At 45.8% G+C, this 24042-nt stretch overlaps 1 protein-coding gene across 1 annotated transcript in view; it reads right to left on the bottom strand.

Annotated features, from left to right (window-relative positions):
• GLG1 (golgi glycoprotein 1) overlaps positions 1-24042 on the bottom strand; it is a 403904-nt gene that overhangs the window by 100005 nt on the left and 279857 nt on the right. Inside the window, exons 18-19 of the mRNA XM_033941148.1 lie at positions 15602-15694; positions 4634-4771 (exon numbers count right to left, since the gene is read on the bottom strand). Coding sequence (XP_033797039.1) covers positions 4634-4771; positions 15602-15694 — 231 coding nt within the window. The remainder of the gene's footprint in view (positions 1-4633; positions 4772-15601; positions 15695-24042) is intronic.

The following is a 24042-nucleotide window of genomic DNA, read 5'->3' as shown; positions in this document are numbered from 1 at the left end:
GCAAGAAAGAGCTTATAGCTCAAAGACTCTTCTCGCTGAGGTAACTGCTACAAGAAAAACTGTCTTGAGCGCTGGATCCATCAAGGATGCTTCCTTCAGTGGCTTGCATGGAGCCTGGCTGAGGCCTTGCAAAACCACGTTAAGATTTTATGAAGGGAACAAGTGTTTTACCGGGGGCCTGAGATGTAGTGGCCCCTTTAGGAATCTGGCTATGTCCAGATGAGAACAAAGCTTTTCAGTCTTGAGCCCTGAAACAAGCGAGTCCTGCCACCTGGACTAAGGGATGTCACTGTAAATCCCTTGTCAAGGCCAGCCTGGAGGAAGGCTAACATCATGGAGATTAAAGCTGAGAAAGACTCCTCTTTTTCCTTACCAGTGCTGAAAAGTTTCCCTTGCCATAGGATAGGCAGAAACTACCATCGGCTTCTTAGTTCTGATCAGAGTAGAAATGACTACTTCTGAGTATCCCTTGCATGCTAATGCAGTGCACTCAAAAGCTATGCCGAGAGAGCAAAGTGATCCGGATCTTCTATGACCACTGGTCCTTGAGAAAGGTCTGTACTAGCAGTCTGAGACTTGTGCCTGTCTGAAGACAAACCAGATCTGCATACCATGGACTTCATGGCCAATCTGGAGCCATGAGAATGACTGTTCCCTGATGGCTTGCAAGCCTGTATAGGATCCATCCTATCATGGGGCCATGGAGGAACGCATACAAGAGCTCGTTCTTCAGCCACAGCTGGACCAGTGTTCAGACCCGCACTTCTGGGCTCAGACCTTTGATTGAAGAATCTGTCCACCTTCTTGTTTGCTGCTGTCACCATGGCATCGGATGTTGGGCAACCCCAGTGGCAAACAATGGCTTGGAAGGCTGCTGCAGACAATGGCCACTCGCCTGGACTCAGTGTCTGTCTACTGACGAAACTGGTTTGGACATTGTCTACTCCTGCTAAATATACCACTGAGAGAGCCTGAAGATGAAGCTCCATCCACCTGAACAGTAAGTGAGTTTCCAGACACAGCTGTGCACTCTTGGTGCCTTCCTAGTGATTTATATAAGCCACCGCTGTAGCACTATCTGAGAAAACTTGGACCGCTTGTCCCTCCAGACTCCTCTGCAGTTTCTGCAATGTCAGTCAAATGGCTTTAAGTTCTAATCTGTTGATCAACCACTTCCTTTGGGAGGCTGATAATGCCCCTGGATTGGGTGTCGATTGCAGTGAGCCCCCCAGCTGAACAGGCTGGCATCTGTTGCCATAATTACCCAGGAGGCTATTCAGAGGGGCATGCCCCTTAATGCCTGCAGGTGGAGCTACCAATCCATACTGACTCGGGCTTCCGGTATCTATGATAGAGAAATCTGCAGGGAGTCCAACTGAGGTGACCTCTAGAGAATGGCATGAGGGAACAAATTTTTCCCCATCCCCAAAGGAACTCTTTTCCTGTCCCATCCCCATGAGTTCTTTCTTGTCCCTGCTCCATTCCTGCAAGCTCTGTCCTTATCTGCATAAGACTCAAACACTTTAAAATCATAAGTGTTCAAGGCTTGTGTGGTTGAGGCAGAGCTTACAGGAATGGGGCAGGGACATGGAGAGTGGCAAAACTCATGGGGATAGGACGGGGAAATTGAGTTCCTGTGGGGACGGGGAAAAATTTGTCCCTGTGTCATTCTCTAATGACCATTGAGATAGCAACACATTTTGGAGAGGATGCAAGTGAGCCTTCACCCAAAGAACCACATCTATCGTGTTCATCATGGAGCCTAGCATTTGGATGTAGTGCTATGCTAACGGAACTGGTTTGACCAGCAAGCTCAATATCTGAGTGCTAAGCTGTCTGTGTGCCTCTGCAGGACCCAGACAACTTGAGCCACCGCTTGCTCTCCTTCTGAGAACGACGATGCTCTGATCAGCCTGTCGTCCAGGTATGTACAAACCTGCAAGCCCATCTTGCGCAGTTGGGCAGCCACCAACATCACCTCGGGATGGGCCGAGAACTGGTAATGGTTTTCCAGGACATGAAATCTCAGTAACTTTCTGTGGTCCAGAAATATGGGAATGTGCAGATAGGCCTCTGTGAAATCCAGAGAGGCCAGAAATTCCCCTAGCGCTACCGCCACTATGATTGATCATACTTCTCCATGCCAAAGTGCAGAACTCTAAGCACTGCATTGACATACATATGATACAGAATGGGTCTTCAATCATCTGAGCCTTTCTTGGGCATGACAAAGTATATGGAGTATCTATCTGCCCGAGCCCGAATCTTCAGGCAGCACAGACTCTATGGTTTGAATATCTAATAGTCTCAGAACTGCAGCCATGACCTTGCTTGCTTTCTCTAGTTGCCCTGCTGGGGAATCCACAAACCAGTCCATCAAGGGTTGGGCAAATTTGAGTTTGTAACCTCTCTGAATGATCTCCAGTACTCAGCGTTTCTCTGTCTGGACCACTGGAAGGATCTCTGAGAGGAGGCTGCTCCGGAAACCTGCCGAAAGTGCCTAGAGCCACGAAAATTAGACTGTCCGGAGCCTCTAGAGGTTTGCAGTCTGCTGTCAGGTAGAGATTTCGGACGACAATCTGCCATTCTAGTCATTAGATCATCCAGCCCCTTTCCAAACAACATTTGCATTTTAAAGGAAGTCTGCTGAGGGTAGTCTTAGAGGTGGAATCTCCCACCCATTGCCTGATCCAGAGCATTCTGCAGGCTAAGATTGAATAAGCCGATACTCTGTTCACGATTCTGATGTTGTAGAGAGCATCGGCTCATTAATAGGAGCTGGGGTAAAGGCTTGCCATCTGGTACAATCAACATCCACATTCAACAGATTAGGGGCTGGGGAGTCCATCTCAAATGATTCCAAATCAAATCGAGGGGGTTTTGAGGCAGACATAAAAGTTGGGAAAAAAGATCGATTTTAAAATCCAAGATGGCTGCCGTCACAAATCTGCACCAAAACCGGCAAAAGATAAACAAAAACCTAAAATCAAAAATAGCAATTTGAGGTCTGGGGAGGTGGGAGACCTGAATCCTACCCACAGAAAATGTGAAAAATGACTTTTAAATCATTCTACAAACCACTCCTGAAGTTCCCATAAGAAATAATGGAGGTACTCACAGTTCTGTAGTGCCTTTGCCTGTCAGTGATTTTTAAAAGCAGCTGACTGGAGAAAAAGGACTTTCTGCTTCAGAAACAGCACCAAATGCATAGAATGAATGATCTTCAGACTGCCAGCCAGCTAGATACCGACAACAACCCCTATGGTTGCCACGTGGTTGGGGGAGGGAAAAATAGCCTGTGCCTTGAAACCCGGGTGGGTTTCCGTCCAAATGCACACAGCCTGTGCTAGAAACCTATGACAGGGGCATCACCCAGCAGATTCCTACTGGAAGGGACCCCAGGTACTTCAAGAAGGTGGCACACAGAAGGCTGGCTCCACAGGTCCACCAGAGCTTCTCTGTGAAGCTGCAGTCTGGTACTGCAGGACTACATCCTTTTCTCCGACAGAGGAGCACCGGGGAGATGTTTCAAGGCACTGAAGCCACCAAGAAATGAACTTTAAAAATAAAATGAAGAAGCAGAGCTACTGCAAAAGACTTCTGCATGGACTGCTTGCAGAAATTGTAACTGGATTTATTTCCTAGCTCTCAGGCTAAGGGGTAGAGCATGTGCTCATAAAAGTTGTGGATTTCTGCAATACCCAGACTGTGGGTTGGGATTGAATGCCTAGAACATGGAATCCAGAAGGCACATAGCAGAATCTATTTTCAGTCTGCTGGATGTTACTTTCAAGACGTGTCCTCTTATTTTTCTCTCATTTGAAAGACTGTTAAAAAAATTTCTATTTCAACCATTCCATCCCACTAATAATTTCATGAACTATATCTTATCTGTCATCTTTTTTCAAAGCTGAAGAGCCCTACCCTGTTTGGTCTTTCTTTGTAAGAAAAGTGTTCAATCTCATCAATTTTGTCACCCTTCTCTTCATCTTTTCTAGTTCTATTTCAACCATGGCGCTTCACCCTCCCTATCAGGTATCTCCTCTATTCCATCAGGTACCCCCTTTTCCCCTGACCTTTCTGCCATCAACGTACTCTCTTCTCTTCTTAACTTACTGATACAGGTCAGTAGCTTCTCTGTTACTATCAATGCACTAAGTGAGCTAGGAATATAAGCCAAGAAGTAAGTCCCAGCAAGGAATTGATCAGTGCTGAGAAAGAATGGTAGGACTTGCAGGAAGACACAATAGCTGTTTTCCCCTTGCAAGGGTGCTTTGTGGATCTAAGGGCAAACAGGGTAAGGCTCTTCGGATTTGAAAAGAGATGGCAGATAAGATATAGTTTATGAAATTATGAGTGGGATGGAGTGGTTGAAATAAAAATTGTTTAACACCACCCAATCCCTGCTGATTTCAATATAAGCAGGAGAACGCAGCAGCTGATTGGTCCAGGCAATCACTTTTGCTCATTCCTGCCACGCTCTTCTCTATTATCTGCTGCCTTGAGTGTATTCCACAGTGGTTATGTGCACACACTTATGCACAGAATTCTGAGTGCATAAAACATGTAACTTTACATGGCATTTTTTTCAGAAGAGAATGGATTATCTAACTCAAGGCTATGTAAAGATTACCTTTATCATCTGCTTGCATACTCTCATCAATGTATAATCAAGTTCTGGATCCATCATTTCCATCTCTTGAAGTTTGAATACTTTCTGGTGACAGGATTGGCTCAGATGCTTCTTTTTCTCCTTAAGACATTCGATGATCTACAGGGCATATACATCAGAGCAGCTGAAAAACATATCACTGTTCCAAACCTACCCACATATCAATGAGTACTGTATTTCCCCATATATAGGCCGTGGCTTATATATGGGTTTTACAAACCCGTGTATGGAGCACGGCCTAGTTATATGGGGCAAGTCCCGCGAGAGCTGATGTCAGCCATTCAGCGGGCGGTGCGGAGGCAGGCCAGCTGCTGAAGAGATCACAGCTGCCCTGCACCGCTGGAGACCTGAGCTGCGCGCCAGCGAGGGGGCTTCCTAAAAAGGTACCGGGGGTGGGGGGGATGAATGTAAAAGGCAGGGGAGGTACCGGAAGATAAGCCGAACCCACCGTCCCATCACTGTGTATGACTATAATGCTAATGATATTGGGGTGCTTCTTATAGTCATACACAGTGATAGGACGGTAGGTTCGGCTATAGGAGCCACGGCTCTTGGTACGATTACACATATCTGAGTGTATGTATAAATGCATTTACCCTATTGCATTTGAATTTCATCTAACTTCTATTTTGGACATTTACTCTGAGAAGTCTTGGTTCTAGTGTTATATTGTTATCGAGTTTGACCTCTCAGCCCTGCATTCTTTCAGAGTGTTTTCCTCACCACCTACTATTTTTGACTTAAAATGTATGTTTGACCAACTCAAGGCATTTAAGGAGATAACTTGGCAGATTTACATAAGCAACACTGCAATAATATAATCATGACATGATTAATACATAAAGAACTGTCAGAGCTAGATGGATCTAAAATTCTTCTAATAGAACAGAAAAGACACAGAACTAAGAGATTTGATTACAGAAGCAACTTGTGCTTTGAAACTCAACTGCTGGTCTAAATATACACCCAAGTAACTTGAATGAAGTAACCAATGGACTTAAGGAGCTATGAATCTTACAGAAAACTGAGGGACTGAACGAGTACTCTCTGTAATCCAACAAAAAGTAGTTTTGTAAGGGTTGAGAATGAATTGTTCTACTTTAGCCAATTTAAAATAGCGGCACAACAAAACAACCTGAGAGAAGTCCAAGCAATCAGAATCTTGAAAAGATAATAATAAGACATCACAAGCATAGTTATACACAGAGCTGTTATGGTCCTGGATTAAAAATTGGGCTCAAAAAATATTGAACAAAACAGGAGCCAGGGATAGATCCTTGTTGTACTCTGCAGGGAAGGTAAAATGTTAAGAAAGTAGAAGAAGGAGTTACAATAGCATACTTACAATCAGATATGGAAGAACAAACCAGTTGAGAACCTTTCCAGTAATCCTAATCAGACAATGTGTTCAATAATAAGACATGATCAATGAGATCACAAGTGGAAATGAGATCCAAAGAAATTGCAAGGGTAGCCGTACAAAGCCTATTGAAAGCAGACAAAATCTTGAAAGGACTGCTCATGGATGTCAGCAAAAAGCAGATCTGTGAAAGTTCACCTATACCCACGCAAAATAGAAATAAGATAATAGCAGAAAATATGGCATGAAGAGCAATACAAAATGGGGCGTGAGCAGAAACAGGAGAAGGAGCTATCTCTGCTTACCAAAGAGGATTTCTTGAGTTAGCTACTTGAGATCTAATCTAAAGTGAATCTGGAGTGATGAAGTATGAAATTCTGGCACATCTTACTGAACTCTAAGAAGATGTTAACTACTCTGGAAAACTGGGTAGAAAAGGCAGAAAATGCATCTCAATGAGAAGACTGACAAATTAGCAAGAGAGTAAGGCTTTGATTAACACATGACAATCTCTACTTCAAAAAGCAGGTGAATGCTTGGCTTTTCACCCAGGCCTTTTAATGGAAGTAGTAACTAACTTGCTGGTCCACACACCCATGGTATAACACCAGCTGCATATATTGTTGTAGGACTCACTTTATCCACTCCTATCCTAGCTGAGATATTAAAATACCTCTCTTTAAATGAGTCTTCTTCTTGTAGTATCTTGCAGTCTGCTCTGGGGGTCAACTTGCCAGGATGGCCAGAACCAGGCATGATGGCAGTTGTTTGGAAAGTCCTCCACTTGTACACCAGGAAAGCAAACCTAGGGGGTGGGTCAGTTGAGTGTGCAGACTTGATGGGCTATGGCCCTTTTCTGCCGTCATTTTCTATGTTTCTATTTTCTGGCTAATGTCAAATTCTTTTGAGATCTTTTTAAATCTCTTACCAGACTTATAAGCTGTTACAATCTTCTTTCTGAAGGCCCCAGACAGCTCTTTTTTGATCTCACCATGGTGTTCACTTTCACTGCAGCAGTCATGAGCACATCAAACTAAATGTCTGAGGTTTAAGTAGGGCAAACCTTCTTCAAAATGCTGAGTAATCATGTGATACACGTGTGTGATTTGAGCCATTTTAAGTGGGAGGATATGTGGGGTGTCCTAATTTATTCCTCAATTAGAATACACATTTTTGTGGATATCTCTTTTTTCATGAGGAAATCAAGGAAAGGTTTTGTTGTTTACCTGCAATTACATCACTTTCTTTTCCAGAGAAAAAAAAAAAAATTTTGACATCGATATGTGAACATTTTTTAAGAAAGAACTGAATATTTCATGGAGTGTCCTAATTTTTTCACATGACTGTACAGTGGTGCCTCACACAACGAACTTAATTGGTTCCAGGAGCAAGTTTGTTATGCGAAAAGTTCGTTATGTGAAACGCGTTTTCCCATAACAATACATGTTAAAAAAAATAATTCGTTCTGTAGCATAAAATATGCTAAGATGACATAAAAAAAGATAAATTTTTTGTTATTATTTTTATTTAGATACATCTAAAAACATACCGTATTTGCCGGCGTATAAGACGACTTTTCAGTACCTTAAAATCCTCCCCAAAGTCGGGGGTCGTCTTATACGCCGGGTACTGTTTAGAGAATGACACGGTGAAAAAATTGGTCCCCGTCACCGCCCCGTCCCCGTCTCACCATCCCCGTCACCGCCCCGTCCCCGTCTCACCAACCCCGTCACCGCCCCGTCCCCGTCTCACCATCCTCTTCACCGCCCCGTCACCGCCACTGCCACCCCATTCACCGCCCCGTCACCGCCACTGCAATCCCATTCACTTTTCTTTATTTACGTATAAAGGAAACATTCTTTAAAACTTTAAAACTTAGTTAAATATTAGTTAATAACTATACAAAAACAAAACACGCAGAGAAAAAATTAATTAATAAAAATTCTCAAAACTGACACATTTTGATCACTAAATTTAAAATAGTTATTTTTCATACAGTTTTTCAATCACTAATCTTCCACCACCCCTGGGGCTAGCAATGCAAAAACAAACACGACATGTACTTTAAATGCTGCCGTGATTAGCATAGTGACCGCGGCTACGGCTGCAAGTCTCCCCTCCCCCCAGCGATCACGGCAGGAGGGCACCCAACCCCTCCTGTAGACCCCCCCAACGGCCCTCCCGACAATCGCAGCAGAAGGGTACCCAACCCCTCCTGCCGGTCCTCCCAATGGCCTCCCCTAAGATCGCCGGCAGGAGGGTACCCAACCCCTCCTGCTGGACCCCCCCCCAACGAACCCTCCCACCCCGGAACCCCCTTAGTCTTACTTTTCAAGTTGGACCGGACAGCTCCTCGCTCGTCTGGCCAGCAGGCCTGCCTCCGTCCAAATGAGGCGGGCCCGCCCCTACCCTGCCCAACCCACAGGATCCTAGGGCCTGATTGGTCTAGGCACCTAAAGCCACTCCCGCTATAGGAGGGGCCTTAGGTGCTTGGGCCAATCAGGCCCTAGGATCCTGTGGGTTGGGCAGGGTAGGGGCGGGCCCGCCTCATTTGGACGGAGGCAGGCCTGCTGGCCAGACGAGCGAGGAGCTGTCCGGTCCAACTTGAAAAGTAAGACTAAGGGGGTTCCGGGGTGGGAGGGTTCGTTGGGGGGGGGGTCCAGCAGGGGGGGTTGGGTACCCTCCTGCCGGCGATCTTAGGGGAGGCCATTGGGAGGCAGGGGAGGGGAGGGGAGGGGCGGGCCCGCCTCATTTGGACGGAGGCAGGCCTGCTGGCCAGACGAGCGAGGAGCTGTCCGGTCCAACTTGAAAAGTAAGACTAAGGGGGTTCCGGGGTGGGAGGGTTCGTTGGGGGGGGGGTCCAGCAGGAGGGGTTGGGTACCCTCCTGCCGGCGATCTTAGGGGAGGCCATTGGGAGGACCGGCAGGAGGGGTTGGGTACCCTTCTGCTGCGATTGGCAGGAAGGGTTGAAATGACAAATGAGGAGCACGGTGAAATAGCGGTTCCTAGAAGGGGGTACATTGGCCCGCGGGGACAAACCTGTTCACCGTTTCCGCGGTCGGTGAATGGCCTTGTCCCCGTCACCGCAGCGACTGCTATTTTTCTTCCCCGTTTTCGGCGGTGACCCGCGGCTTAAATGCGGTGGCCGCGGGTAAACCGTCACCGTGTCATTCTCTAGTACTGTTTACATGCCCTTACTTTACATGCCCTAACATCTCCTTCTTTACCTCCTTACGGTGCTTACGGTAAGTCCTCCTGGCCCTGGCGACCCCCCCCCTAGTTGTTCGGGCCAGGAGGGAGCCTAAATCCTCCTGGCCACGGCGACCCCCTAACCCCACCCCGCACTACATTACGGGCAGGAGGGATCCCAGGCCCTCCTGCCCTCGACGCAAACCCCCCTCCCCCCAACGATCGCCCCCCCCCAAGAACCTCCGACCGCCCCCCCCAGCCGACCCGCGACCCCCCTGGCCGACCCCCACGACACCCCCACCCCCCTTCCCCGTACCTTTCTGTAGTTGGCCGGACAGACGGGAGCCAAACCCGCCTGTCCGGCAGGCAGCCAACGACGGAATGAAGCCGGATTGGCCCATCCGTCCCAAAGCTCCGCCTACTGGTGGGGCCTAAGGCGCCTGGGCCAATCAGAATAGGCCCGGGAGCCTTAGGTCCCTCCTGGGGGCAGGGCCTGAGGCACATGGTCGGGTTGGGCCCATGTGCCTCAGGCCCCGCCCCCAGGAAGGACCTAAGGCTCCCGGGCCTATTCTGATTGGCCCAGGCGCCTTAGGCCCCACCAGTAGGCGGAGCTTTGGGACGGATGGGCCAATCCGGCCTCATTCCATCGTTGGCTGCCTGCCGGACAGGCGGGTTTGGCTCCCGTCTGTCCGGCCAACTACAGAAAGGTACGGGGAAGGGGGGTGGGGGTGTCGTGGGGGTCGGCCAGGGGGGTCGCGGGTCGGCTGGGGGGGCGGTCAGAGGTTCTTGGGGGGGGCGGTCGTTGGGGGGAGGGGGGTTTGTGTCGAGGGCAGGAGGGCCTGGGATCCCTCCTGCCCGTAATGTAGTGCAGGGTGGGGTTAGGGGGTCGCCGTGGCCAGGAGGACTTGGGCTCCCTCCTGGCCCGATATTGTCGGGGAGTTGGGGAATCGGCGGGGCAAGAGGGCTTGGGCTCCTTTTTGCCCCGATCGTGTCGGGGAGTCGGGGGGGCAAGAGGGAGCCAGGCGGAGAGAGGGCAGTTAAACGCAGTGCCTGCGCGGAAGGATGCAGCTCGGGCGACTTCGTTGTGTGAAACGAAGTTCGTTGTAGGGAGCAAGACATAAAGTTCGTTGTGTGCAGCGTTCGCTGTGCGAGGCGTTCGTTATGCGAGGCACCACTGTATATTGACGATCATTGAGGGAGAACAGCTCACAAAGAGGGCCCTACACAAAAATGCACAATTTTCATCTGGTTCTCAAAATTGCCCTGAAAGCCCCAGATGGACCTTGAAGGAACTAAGTCAAGAACCCCACTCTACACGCCTCTCCAAAAAGTAAGGATCTCAGAGATGCCTACTCGCCAGGGCAAGTACACCTGTTCATCACACTATCACTCAGCCATCAGACTCTTGACATATGGTAATGAGATAGACCATTAGTCCACTTTTAGCAGAGAGAAGAATCAAAGCAAAGAAAACTTTGCTCCTCAGATGCTGACTATCAATGGCCAGGTTGTGAGCTAAAAGGTATCTGGACCCTCCATTAAGCATACTCACTCTCCTGTAGCAGGTGTTATCAGAGGACAGCAAGCAGATATTCTCAGATGTGGTGATGTCATCCATGGACCTCAGCACGGACAGTGAAAAAGAGTACTGTCATTTTAAAACCGTGCTTCCTGGTGTCTTCCTACCTGATATGGGCTCGCAGGACCTTAAGTTCAGTAACAAAGCTAAGAAGCCAACTAGGGGAGAAGGGAGGGCTGTGAGAATATCTTACTTGCTACAATGAGTAACTATGCTTTATCCAAGGACAAGCAGGAAGTATATTCTCACATGTGGGATTCCCTAGCTGCCAGGATCATGCCTCAGAGAAGAGGGTAATTGAAAACTACCATAAGCCTGGCAATACCAAAAACGTTGGAGGGAAGCTGGCATAAATTTTTGTAGAACTGGTTGGCCGAACCAACTATCCCATCTGGAATCATTCTCCAAACATTAGTGGGACATGAAGATATGAATTGAGAACTAAATGGCTGCTGTATATATGTCCTCAATAGGAGCAGAATGCAGATGGGTTATTGAAGTCACCAGTGCTCGAACTTTATGTGCAGTAACATGGCTCTGAAGCATTAGCCCAGCCCAAGCATAGCAGGAGATATAGTTCACCAGTCATGTGGGGGATGGTCGTCTTGGTGACAAGAGTTCCCAAGTCTGTTAGGGCAGTTGAATGAAAGTTTTGTGAAATTTGGTCTGCTCCAAGTAGTAAGCAAAAGCACATTTAAGTCCACTGTTAGGAGTGCAGTTTCAGGGTGAGGATGCTGCCTTGGAAAGAAAATAGGGAGAACTATAGATTGTGTTAAATTAAATTCCAAGATGACCTTTTGGAGGAACTTCAGATGCGTGGGAAGAACCACCCTATCATGGTAGAATGTTCTATAGGTGGATCTGATTCAAATAGATTCTACTATGGTTTTCCTTTTGCATCTTCCATGTGCTTAAAATGATCTCAAATATGTCTTTGTAATGTATTGTAATATATTATGAATGTCCTTTTGTATCCCGTTCTGAGCTCCTGGGAGGACAGGATAGAAATCGAAGCAAATAAAAGCATATGAAGATCACCAAATCAGCATGCAGACATGAGAGATACGAGGAAAACTACTTTACCAGTGAGATGCTTGAGAAATGGAATTGAGTGGTTCAAATGAATGTGTCATCAGAATGGAACATATAATATTAGAGACCCAATTAACCAGAAGAAGCTTGAGGTGGCTTGGTATGATAAAAGCCATTAACATTAGAATTGCCACTGCTGCGTCAGACCAGTGATCAATCATGCCCAGAAATCCACTCACACGGCGGCCCTTTGGTCAAAGACCAGCGCCCTAACTGAGACTAGCTCTACCAGCATACATCCTTGTTCAGCAGGAACTTGTCTAACTTTGTCTTGAACCCCTGGAGGGTGTTTTCCCCTATGACAGACTCCAGAAGAGCATTCCAGTTTTCTACCACTGTCTGGGTGAAGAAGAACTTCCTTATGTTTGTACAGAATCTATCTCCTTTCAACTTTAGAAAGTGCCCTCTTGTTCTCCCTATCTTGGAGAGGGTGAACACTATCCCCTTCAATACCTTGAATGTTTTGATCATGTCCCCTCTCAATCTCCTCTTTTCAAGGGAGAAGAGGCCCAGTTTCTCTAATCTTTCACTGTACAGCAGCTCCTCCAACCCCTTAACCATCTTGGTCGCTTCTTTCTGGACCCTTTCAAGTAGTACCTTGTCCTTCTTCATGTACAGCAACCAGTGCTGTACGCAGTACTCCAGACGAGGGCGTACCATGGCCCAGTACAGTGGCATGATAACCTTCTACGATCTGTTCGTGATCCCCTTCTTTATCATTCTTAGCATTCTGTTCGCCCTTTTCACTGCCACCGTACATTGTGTGGACGGCTTCATCAACTTCTCGATCAGAACTCCCAAGTCTCTTTCCAATGACAAGGTTTCTCTAGGAAGGAATCATGATAGAAACATAGAAACATGTCGGAAGATAAAGGCCAAATGGCCCATCTGGTCTGCCCATCCATAGTAACTATTATCTCTTTCTCTCTCCAAGAGATTCCATGTGCCTATCCCAGGCCCGCTTGAATTCAGACACAGTCTCTGTCTCCACCACCTCTTCTGGGAGACTGTTCCATGCATCTACCAACCTTTCTGTAAAAAATATTTCCTAAGATTATTCTGGAGCCTATCACCTCTTAACTTCATCCTATGCCCTCTCATTGCAGAGTTTCCTTTCAAATGAAGGAGACTCAATTCATGCACATTTATATTACATAGGTATTTAAACGTCTCTATCATTTCTCCCCTCTCCTGCCTTTCCTCCAAAGTATACAGATTGAGATCTAAGTCTGTCTCCATATGCCTTATCACAAAGACCACACACTATTTTAGTAGCCTTCCTCTGGACCGATTCCATCCTTTTTATATCTTTTTGAAGGTGCAGCCTGCAGAATTGTACACAATATTCTAAATGAGGTCTCACCAGGGTCTTATACAGAGGCATCAATACCTCCTTTTTCTAACTGGCCATACCTCCCCTATGCAACCTAGCATCCTTCTAGCTTTTGCCATCACCTTTTCAACCACCTTAAGATCATCACATACAATCACACCCCAGACACACTCTTCTGTCATGCACATAAGTTCTTCACCCCCTAATCTGTACCGTTCCTTCGGGTTTTTGCAGCCCAATTGCATGACCTTGCGTTTCTTAGCATTAAATTTTAGCTGCCAAATTTCCAATCATTCTTCAAGCTTCGCCAGATCTTTCTTCATGTTATTCACATCATCCGGCGTGTCTACTCAGATTTCGGTATCATCCGCAAAGAGGCAAATCTTACCCGACAACCCTTCAGCAATATCATTTATAAAAATGTTAAAAAGAACAGGTCCAAGAACAGAACCTTGAGGCACACCACTGGTAACATCCTTTTCCTCAGAGCGATCTCTATTGATCACTACTCTCTGTCGCCTTCCACTCAACCAGTTCTTGACCCAGCCCTTCACTTTGGGACTCATCCCAAGGACCTCAAACAGCCACATGGAACTCTTAGGGGCGGTGCAGGAAAATTACAATCCTCTTCTGGAACTCTTCTTAGCCTACTGGAGCCAAATCTTATGTAAGCTTATTGCAAATGGAACTCAGAGAGCTTGCAGCAGTGATATCGGCTCTTGCACATTAGGAATGGCTGCCAGCTGACATGACTCAATCAAAAAAAGATTACCTCTTTCCCAGCCTCCACTGGGATCTGCAGCAACCCTGTAGGCTTCTCCTCCCTCCCCCCCAGCTTACCCACTGTCCTGGCAGCCCCAGCAAAGTTTGAACAGTGTGCACCACTACTAGATCACTTCTGGTACTTGGTCTTTTATTTTTTTTAATGAACTTTATTTCCCTAACAATACAAAGGAAAAAAAGCAAAGCCAATTACAACTGAAATTCTGTTTTTTATTACACGTTGTAGTGGAGCCCCTAAAGGAGTGGAGTTTTTAAAGAAGAGGTGGGGACATGGGAATGCTCAGTGTCCACCCTCCAACACACACACACCCTTGCTGAGTGGGACCTTGCTGGAAACTAGCTGAGAACTGCATCAAGCCTGTGAGTCAAAGCTTGGGGCTGTGGAGAATCAAACTCTCCATGTTCAACTGAAGTAAAAACCATAACTCAAACATCAACAATAGAAAACAGGCCATGGATTGTGTCCTGGGAAGCAAGGCCTAGGACCTTTTGCACACTGGGATTCTCCAGTATTTTCTACCTCAGCAGAAGATATACCTGTTCTTGTATTAGTGAATGTTTGAAAACTATCTGCTAGTCAGAAAGACAACTTGGTATGGACAAATCTAGCACACACTATAAATATTTGCTCAACATTTTCGTTTTTCTCTCATTTCCAAGTCATCCCTCGGCACTTTTAACCTTTGTAATTTCACTTTTGGCCTCTCTCTTCCCCCTAATATGTCTGAAAAATGTCTTGCCACTTCTCTTTAGCCATTTTTACTTTTGTCTGTGCTTTTGCCCTCCGGAATTGTGTTCCTCCTTTTGTGATTTTCAGCGACTTCATTGGTGAATCATATAGATTTAATTTTCTTCTTGCTTTTATTTACTTTCCTTATATAAAGATCAGTAAATGTTTTAATAATTCATTTCAGTTTAGCTCATCGTTTTTCCACTTCCCTTATTTTTTCACACCCCATCAATTATAGATCAGCTAAGAGGAAGAAGGGTTTATTGTTAATAAAGAAATTAAGAAATGTGGACAAATGGAAATTGCATTGTAAATATTAAAAATAGAATAAAGAAAATATATTCTTTATTCTAAATTCCAAAAAAATGCAATAGAGGCAAAGGTACCAGTAAAATGCTGGCCATACTACTACTACTATTAATTATTTCTATAGTGCTGCCAGACAAATGCAGCGCAGTACAGAGTCACAAAGAAGACAAGACAAATGTTTTACAGTAATACAATAATGAAAGAGAGAGTACTGTGCTGGAAATGACATCTTAAGATTAGCCTGTTACTATGTGCTTTTTTAATGGTCTGAAGACTAAAAAAAAAAAAGAAGTGGCTGTTATGTCAATGTCTTTCCAAGGCTCCATTAGTGTGTTCTAAAATGCATAAATTATTTGAAAATTCCTTATTTCTTTCCACTTCTAGCAAGAAACATTTGTAGAGAGGCTACAGCATGCTTACCATCTACTACATGTTGACCAAAAACTGTAGTGGCCTTATGAGAACATGATTTGCTCAGTGGAAAATTAATAACTCAGCTGTCACTAATGGGACTCTTTCCTTTCCCCTACTCGGGGGGGAAAAAGCAGGTTTACCTGGGCATTGCCAAAGGGTATGTTCAGGCAAAAGTTCTTGATATCAGTCTTACAGGCATCATAAACATCTGGCTCCAGGCGGACATCTTCTGTCTATAAAAGAAATATTAAAATCAGCTTCCTTATTAGCAAACATCATACATGAAACAAAACACACAGATGGGATTAGTTGAATGAGGGAGAACTATAATGAGCCAAAAAGAATTACAGCTTCTTAATTTCTTTCCTTCACAAGAATTAGGATTTTTATATTAATAATGGATTACAACCTGTCATTTTAGATTTACCAATACAAGTTAAGAAAATCTGAACAACTGACATCCGTTTCGATGATATATTGTGGAGATAAACAGTACTACTTCTACTTATTTCTATAGAACTGCTAATGTATATAGCGCTGTACATTAAATATATGAGAAAATCCCTTCTCAATAGAGCTTACAATCTAATTAAAACAGACAAACAGGGGTTAGGAAAATTCTCATAGAGAGAATGATAAAACAGACATGGGTACTTTAGAAGTGAGCGAGTATTAGGAGTTAAAAGCAGCTTAAAAAAAAGTGGGCTTTTAGCCTAGGTTTGAATAATGCCAGAGAGTGAGCTTGATGTATTTACTCAGGCAGTCTGTTACAGACAAACACTGAGACAAGATAGAAGGGACTGATGACCAGATTCTCAAAACTTTTAACGTCGTCGCTAAACTGTTTTCCAACAGTTTAGCCTGCACGCATTTTAGCAGCGGATTATCAAAACGGCTTATCTTCGTTTCTAGCTGTCTCTGACACTGACATGCAAATGGGCTCTTCAACATTAAAATGAGCATTCCAGTGAATTATTAAAAACCGCCAAGCCATTTTCTAACAGCAGCGTCAGCTTTTGGTGTAAAAAATCAGCAACTAGTCCAGAGGTGCCAGCACAGTGATAGAACTATTTAAAACACCAGAATGGCAGTGTCGGAGACTGCTAGAAAAACCGCTTTCAGAAGCAAACCCCCCCCCCCCAGCAGTAGGAGAGAGGCCCATTCTCTCCCCCTCTTTGCAGCGGGAGAGGCGTCCTCTCACACTGCCAAGCGACACCCCCCCAGCAGCAGGGGAAATGCCCATTCATTGCTGAGAATAAGACTGTCTTGGAAACTTCTGAAAGCTAAGTTACTCATATTCTGCTCTTAACATTGATTTATAGCCGCTTAATTTTTCTTCTCCTCCCTGTTTCATACTAAAAAAAAAAAATCTCTATGTCCTCTGCTAAATCATATTTCCTCTTTCTCCTCATAGGAAAAAGGGTAAGACATAGTAATTATAATTAAATCCTGTGTACTTGTGGCACAGGCAGACTCAAGTTGGGAAAATCCAGGGTTTTGGGGTTTTTGTTTGTTTTTTTTGGAGGGGGGGTTGGGGTAGCCACTGATCTGGTATAAAGCCTGTAATTCTTAACCTCAATTCAGTTACTAGTCTTCAGCCATTGTGTCTATCTGATTAGGTGTAGAAGGGAGGGGCTGGGATTTACTAAGGTGACTACATTATTTCTGGGACAATGCTGAGAATAAGACTGCTTTGGACACGTCTGAAAGCTAAGTTATTCAGAATTTCAAATTCTTCTCTTAACACTGCTTAATACTTCTCCTTGTTTCATACTAAAAAATAAATAAATCTTTGTCCTCTGCTAAATTATATTTCCTCTTCCTCCTTATAGAAAAAAAGGGTAAGACTTATAGTCCCACCCACCCTCCCCAGGATTCACTGTTCATATATAGAGAACCAAATAATCAAGACTACTCAAATCAATTCACTTCCCAACCAATCAAGATGACCTTTATTCAATGCAATCACTGTGGTGCTTTAATTCCAAAACGTACTATTTGGAGGCTTAAGGTTTGCCCTATCTGTCTTCAACTTGCTAGTATTAAGGAGGAGCTCTGCAAACTTAAACAGGAATTGAATACAATTAAAGCAGCTTCCATCACTCTATAAAATCATATCAATTTACCACCTCTACCTCAAAGAATAAAACCACCTAGGAATAAATGGGTCACAGTACGCTCAGGAAGACTGCAACATGTTAACAAACATCTATCTTCACAAATATTACCGCTACAGATTTTCTTTGCTCCACTAGTGCACTCCGATACTCAAGAAAATAGAATTGAGGTGGGACTGTAACCAGTGAAGGTAACTTGACAGAGAAAGCACACCCTAAGCACAAATAAAAAAGCCCCAAACAGAAAACTATTGCTACTGGGGGATTCCATCATCAAAGGCATTAACCTTGGAACACAGGACAAAGAGACCAAAACAGTGAAATGTCTTCCAGGATTCTCAGCTACCAGGAGTTCCAGGCAAATACAGACTATAATTAAGGAATAAGAACATAACATAAGAACATAAGCAGTGCCTCCGCCGGGTCAGACCACAGGTCCATCCCGCCCAGCAGTCCGCTCCCGCGGCGGCCCAAACAGGTCACGACCTGTCTGAATAACCAGAAGGGGCCCCCTTGCCACCTTGGTTTCCCATTTAAGTCCTATCTTCCCATCGAAGTCCTAACCCTCCGGTCTTGCACATTCACGACTTGGTTGGGTTTCCATACTTATTAGCTTTCTATACTTGTATTACATCCCAGCACCTCTCTCAGTATCCCACAATCCCTTTATCCCTCAGGAATCCGTCCAATCCCTGTTTGAATCCCTGTACCGTACTCTGCCTGATCACTTCCTCCGGTAGCGCATTCCAAGTGTCCACGACCCTCTGGGTGAAAAAAAACTTCCTTGCATTTGTTTTGAACCTATCTCCCTTCAGTTTCTCCGAATGCCCCCTCGTACCTGTTGTCCCCTTCAATCTGAAGAATCTGTCCCTATCCACCCTCTCTATGCCCCTCATGATCTTGAAGGTCTCTATCATATCTCCCCTGAGCCTCCTCTTTTCCAGAGAGAAGAGCCCCAGCCTATCCAACCTCTCGGCGTATGGGCAGTGTTCCAGCCCTTTTACCAGTTTCGTTGCTCTCCTTTGGACTCTCTCAAGTACCGCCATGTCCTTCTTGAGGTGTGGCGACCAATACTGAACGCAGTATTCCAGATGTGGACGCACCATCGCTCGATACAATGGCATGATGACTTCCCGCGTCCTGGTTGTTATGCCCCTCTTTATGATGCCCAGCATCCTGTTGGCTTTTTTCGAGGCTGCCGCGCACTGCGCAGATGGCTTCAGTGATGCATCCACCAGCACACCCAAGTCTCTCTCTAGACTGCTGTCTCCCAGCAATACCCCCCCCAATTTGTAGTTGAACAACGGGTTCTTTTTCCCTATATGCATGACCTTGCATTTTTCCACGTTAAAGCGCATTTGCCATTTGTTTGCCCAGTCTTCCAGCTTGTCCAGGTCCCTTTGCAGGTCCTCACACTCCTCCCTGGATCTAACTCTGCCGCACAGTTTGGTATCGTCTGCAAATTTTATAACCTCGCACTTTGCCTCCTTTTCCAGGTCATTGATAAATATGTTGAAGAGTAACGGCCCCAGCACCGATCCCTGTGGTACACCGCTCGTGACTCCCCGCCAGTCAGAATATTGTCCCTTTACTCCGACCCTCTGCAGTCTACCCGACAACCAGTGCTTAATCCATCTGTGCACATCCCCTCCCACCCCGTGGTTCCACAGTTTTCTAAGCAGCCTTTCATGTGGCACCTTGTCGAAAGCCTTTTGAAAATCGAGGTAAATGATGTCTATGGGTTCCCCATTGTCCACCCGACTGTTTATTCCCTCAAAGAAGTACAAAAGGTTCGTTAAGCATGACCTTCCCTTACAGAATCCGTGCTGGCTTGTTCTCAGTAGGCCATTTCTCTCGATGTGCTCGCAAATACCATCCTTGATCATAGTTTCCACCATTTTCCCTACAATTGAAGTCAGGCTCACCGGCCTGTAGTTGCTGGGGTCACCCCTCGATCCCTTCTTGAAGATAGGTGTGACATTCGCCAGTTTCCAGTCCTCTGGTACCTCTCCAGTTTTCAGGGATAGGTTGCAAACATGCTGGATTGTGCCCGCTATTTCTTGTTTTAGTTCTTTCAGAACCCTTGGGTGGATCCCGTCTGGGCCCGGCGATTTGCCGCATTTTAACCTGTCTCAAAGTTTGATGTCATCAATAAGGCTTTAAGTACATAGGTGGATGGGGAAATACATGGAAAGAGAAGAGACTATTTTGTAATGATGGGTCTCCCCATTTTTCTTTGTTGTGCTCAGAACATCTGTATCCACAGTTTTTGTTTTCATCGGTGGATTGTTTTCACTGTGGATCATTGGGTCTCCCCATTTTTCTTTGTTGTGTTACATCTTACCATAGTAGGAAAAATAATTCTTGTTGAGAAATTTAGACAATATGTTTCTAGGCATTTAAATTAGAAGCTGGGGGTGGCGTATGTATGAAATACAACTATGGAGGCCACCCCTAGCAAAAGACAAGATGTGATGGTAGTATAGATCAGTGTTCTTCAACTTTTTGACACCTATGGACCGGAAATCTGTGACTGCAGCCACATCCCCCACTTTGGAAGTGCCATTCAAAGATCATCATTTGGATCAGTGTTTCTCAACCTTTTCAAGCCAAGTACCCCCTAAGCCTAACAAATACTAACTGAGTACCCCTGCCCAAGCTCCACCCCAGACCCACCCAAACTCCGTCCCTGACTCCACCCCCATAATAATAGTACTAATTGTAATGCAATTTCTTCCATCCATTTTTCATATACACACAATGGGCTAGATTCACTAAGCAAACCGATCGTGTACCGATCGGTTTGTGACCCCTTAGCAACCCCGGCCCGATTCACTTACCTGTCTTCTGACCTTTCTCCGATCCACACATGCAAATGAGGGCAATGGCATGCAAAGTAGGCAGGGAAAACCCTGCAACACCGACTGGGCTGGTCAATCAAAAAAAAGCGACTGCTGAGGACCAGTCACTGAAGCCCTTTCTGGCTGCCCTGCCGTCTTTCTGCTGCCCTGCTCTGCCCTGTCAGCCCCTATCCTGCAGCCCCGAACACGCTGCCTGCCCCGAACCCAAACACCCTGCCTGCCTGCCCCTACTTTCCCACCCTTCCCCGCACTGCAAGCCCGTGGTTTTAACCCACGGGTTTAAGCAGGTTAAAACCATGGGCTCCCAAAAGTTCCTCGATTACCTTGCAGTGTGGGGAAGGGTGAGAGAGTTGGGGCAGGCAGGCAGGGTGTTTGGATTCAGGGCTGGAAGGCAGGTGTGTTTGGGGCAGGCAGCACTTTTGCTGCACTCAGAGTTAAAAAAATAGAAGAACAAAACCCCCCCCAAAACACAACTCCGAAAGGCCCGGAGGTCCCATGCATGCTCAGACCATCTACAGATGGTCTGCATGCGCGGGGATTGCTGTAGAGCGATCCGTGTCTGCAGATGGGGGCGTTCCTCCAATCGCCCTCATCTGCATGTTAGAGTTTGCAGAATTCGTCGGACCTGCCCGGAACGGGCCCGATTGGACAGGTAAGTGAATCCTGGCCAATATAATCTTATTAATACATAATGGTAACCACAAAATTAAAAAAACACAAAGCACACTGTACGCAGAGAAAATGTTAATCATCATTTATATTCTGATGTTGGCGAGAAGGTTCTGGGCCAACCAGACAGCGATTGGCTGGCCCAGAACCTTCTCTCTGACGTCAGAAATGACGTTGGGGGGAAGACTTGTGGGCTGGCTGCATGCAGTAGACAGCAGCCAGTCTGCGTACCCCCAATAGGCAGGGGGTACGTGTACTGTAGGTTGAGAAACACTGATCTGGATCATCTGAGTTGACCGCATGCAGACTTTCCCCCGACTGCACATAGCTCTTTTGCTGGAAACCCGTACTCTTGAGGGAAGAGACCCCTAGATCTAACAGGGCTGCCACAGTAGGTGGATTAAGCATACATTTTTATCCAAATAAACTTGGAACAACATATTAATAAACTCTGGGAGAAAATCTTGCCTCTAAGGGGCAGTGGCCCCCTATGAAGCCTGTTTAGCGCTTTTGGAGCTTTTGTGGATTTTTGGCACCGAATCATGGCTGCACTTCGCTAGGGATGCACTTGCACTGTCCCCCAGGTCCTATTTTGTACTTCTTGGATGGTCCCTGAATGGAATAAGTGGTAAAGCCCCGCTGAAGGGGCAAAGAGGCTAATGCCGATCCAACCTCCCCTCCTCCTCACATGCTGCGCAACACATGGAACACGGATGCTCGCCCGACAGCCATCTGCCGCAAATAGGGCATGAATCTGAAGTATGCTGCCCTGAGGTGTCCATCCCACCTGTTTTCTTGCAAAAAAATCCCGAAGTGTTTTGTGGCAGATAAAAGCAGATAAATTCATATCGGCAGATAAATTCATATTGGGAAAATCAAAGATGGCCTCGGTAGGAGCGATTTTAACACTAAAAACGGCCCGGAAAACTAACATCAAAACACACAAAAAATGGTGATTTTAGGATTTTTGAGGTAGGAGATCCAGTACTAACCTCCAAACTATCCAAAAAAAAAAACAATCTGGAGACCCCCCTCCCCCCCAAAAAAAATTGATTTCACAGGCTGTAAGCTCATACTGTCATACTCACTGTGCAATGTTGTGTGCTGGAAACTGCAAGAAGGAAGCTGAAACAGTTTAAAGGGAGATCCTCTGCCTCAAGAAGCCTGGAACCTGACTGCCTATGGGGCCCAACACACTGGCCAGAGACCTCCACCCCTCCCAGAAACCTGCACTCGCTAATGGGTGCAGGGACGCAGTCTGCCCCGATCCTGGATACACTGTCACGGAGCCATGCATCCTGTGCTCAAATCCACTAGAGGACAAACCTGGGACAAGCCCTGAATTTGAAATTGTAGACTATCCAGGTGGGTGCACTGCAAAGCAGCCAACTCCCTGGAAGCAGACTTTGCCAGTAAAGTCTGTGATCTCCCGCAGCCAGAGTTGTCCCCACAGAGATCCTCTGCAACACGAACATACAGTACACAAAGAAGCAAAAAAAATGGAAGTTAAAGAAAAAAATAAGCACAAGCAGAAAACACTAGCTCCTACTGTCTCTCTTGTAGGAAGACAACTGAAAGTTGGAGGGCAACCTAGAGGTAAGAGAGGAGTTATGCTAATGAGGCTTCCTACTAGAGATCTCACAAGATGGGATTGACTACCCACTTGTTCAGGAATAGAGTGGGATTATACAAGAAATACCATTTTATTGGACTAAATGTATTTTTTTTCAATTAGCTTTCAGAAGTCAAAACTTTCTTCCTCAGCTCAGGAAAGTATACTGCTATTATGATATCCTGTCCTGACTCGAGGAATGATGTTTTGGTCTCTAAAATTAGTTAAAAAGGTATTTAGATTAATGCAATAAAAAAATAACACCTTATTTCCATTTTCTACATATTTTTACTTCTTACTTATTAACACAGCTACCATGCTACTTTACATTACCTTATCCGGAACAACAAAACCAGGCCAAGGAGAACCCAAACTCTTTTCACTTACCCCTCAATCAAAGGCACACAATGCAAGAAGATGTACGACAGATTGCTAGCAACTCAAGCAGCTAAACTAGACCACCAAATGGTCCACATTCTATTAACAATGCCTGATTACAAAACCTTCTGAAGAGAAATAAAGACCCTGCTATTCAAAAACTTTGTAAAGACTAATTAACCAACCTTGTTAAGACTGTCTAACTAATGCCATGCCAAAGCATCCCTCATTTCAGTTCCAGACACAATCTTGTAATTAGCTCCTAATCCTGTAATACTCCTGGAAATGTTCAGCTGACCTCTTTTGTAATCCCCCTAGAACTGCAAGGTTAAGGCAGGATAGAAGTCACTAATGCAATGTAATGTAACCTTAAACTAAAAACAAAGTTCTTTTTTCTACCTTTGTTGTCTGGCTATTTACTTTTTTCAATTGGTACCAGTCTCTGGTTTCCAGCAACTCCTCTTTCACTTCCCCTTTCATTATCTCTCTCCTCTTTATCCCACCCCCCAAACCCCCCCCCCCCCCCACAAAAAATCATCTGCCCTCTCTCTTCCTTGTTCTATCCATAATCTGTCTTCCCCACTTCTATACAGCATCCACCCCCCCACCCACCCTTTCTCTCCCCTTCCATGCATATCATCCTCTTGTCTACCATCCAGTGTCGGCAATCTCTCATTTTTCCCCCACTTCCATACAGCATTTCCACACATTTAAAAGACCCAGCGCCTGCACCTTTCCACAGAAGCCAGCCAGATCGGGACCAGCGTGGGAGCCCTACTCCACCCCCCCCCCCCCCGATCCAGCCGGAAGACACACATTAAAAGGCCCAGCGCCTGCACCTTTCCACCGAAGCCAGCCAGATCGGGACCAGCGTGGGAGCCCTGCTCCGCCCCCCCCCCGATCCAGCCGGAGGACACACATTTAAAAGGCCCAGCGCCAACGGC

This window comes from Geotrypetes seraphini, chromosome 4 (genome assembly GCF_902459505.1).
Source record: "Geotrypetes seraphini chromosome 4, aGeoSer1.1, whole genome shotgun sequence".
Classification (NCBI taxonomy): domain Eukaryota; kingdom Metazoa; phylum Chordata; class Amphibia; order Gymnophiona; family Dermophiidae; genus Geotrypetes; species Geotrypetes seraphini.
This window is presented reverse-complemented; position numbering and strand designations above follow the sequence as displayed.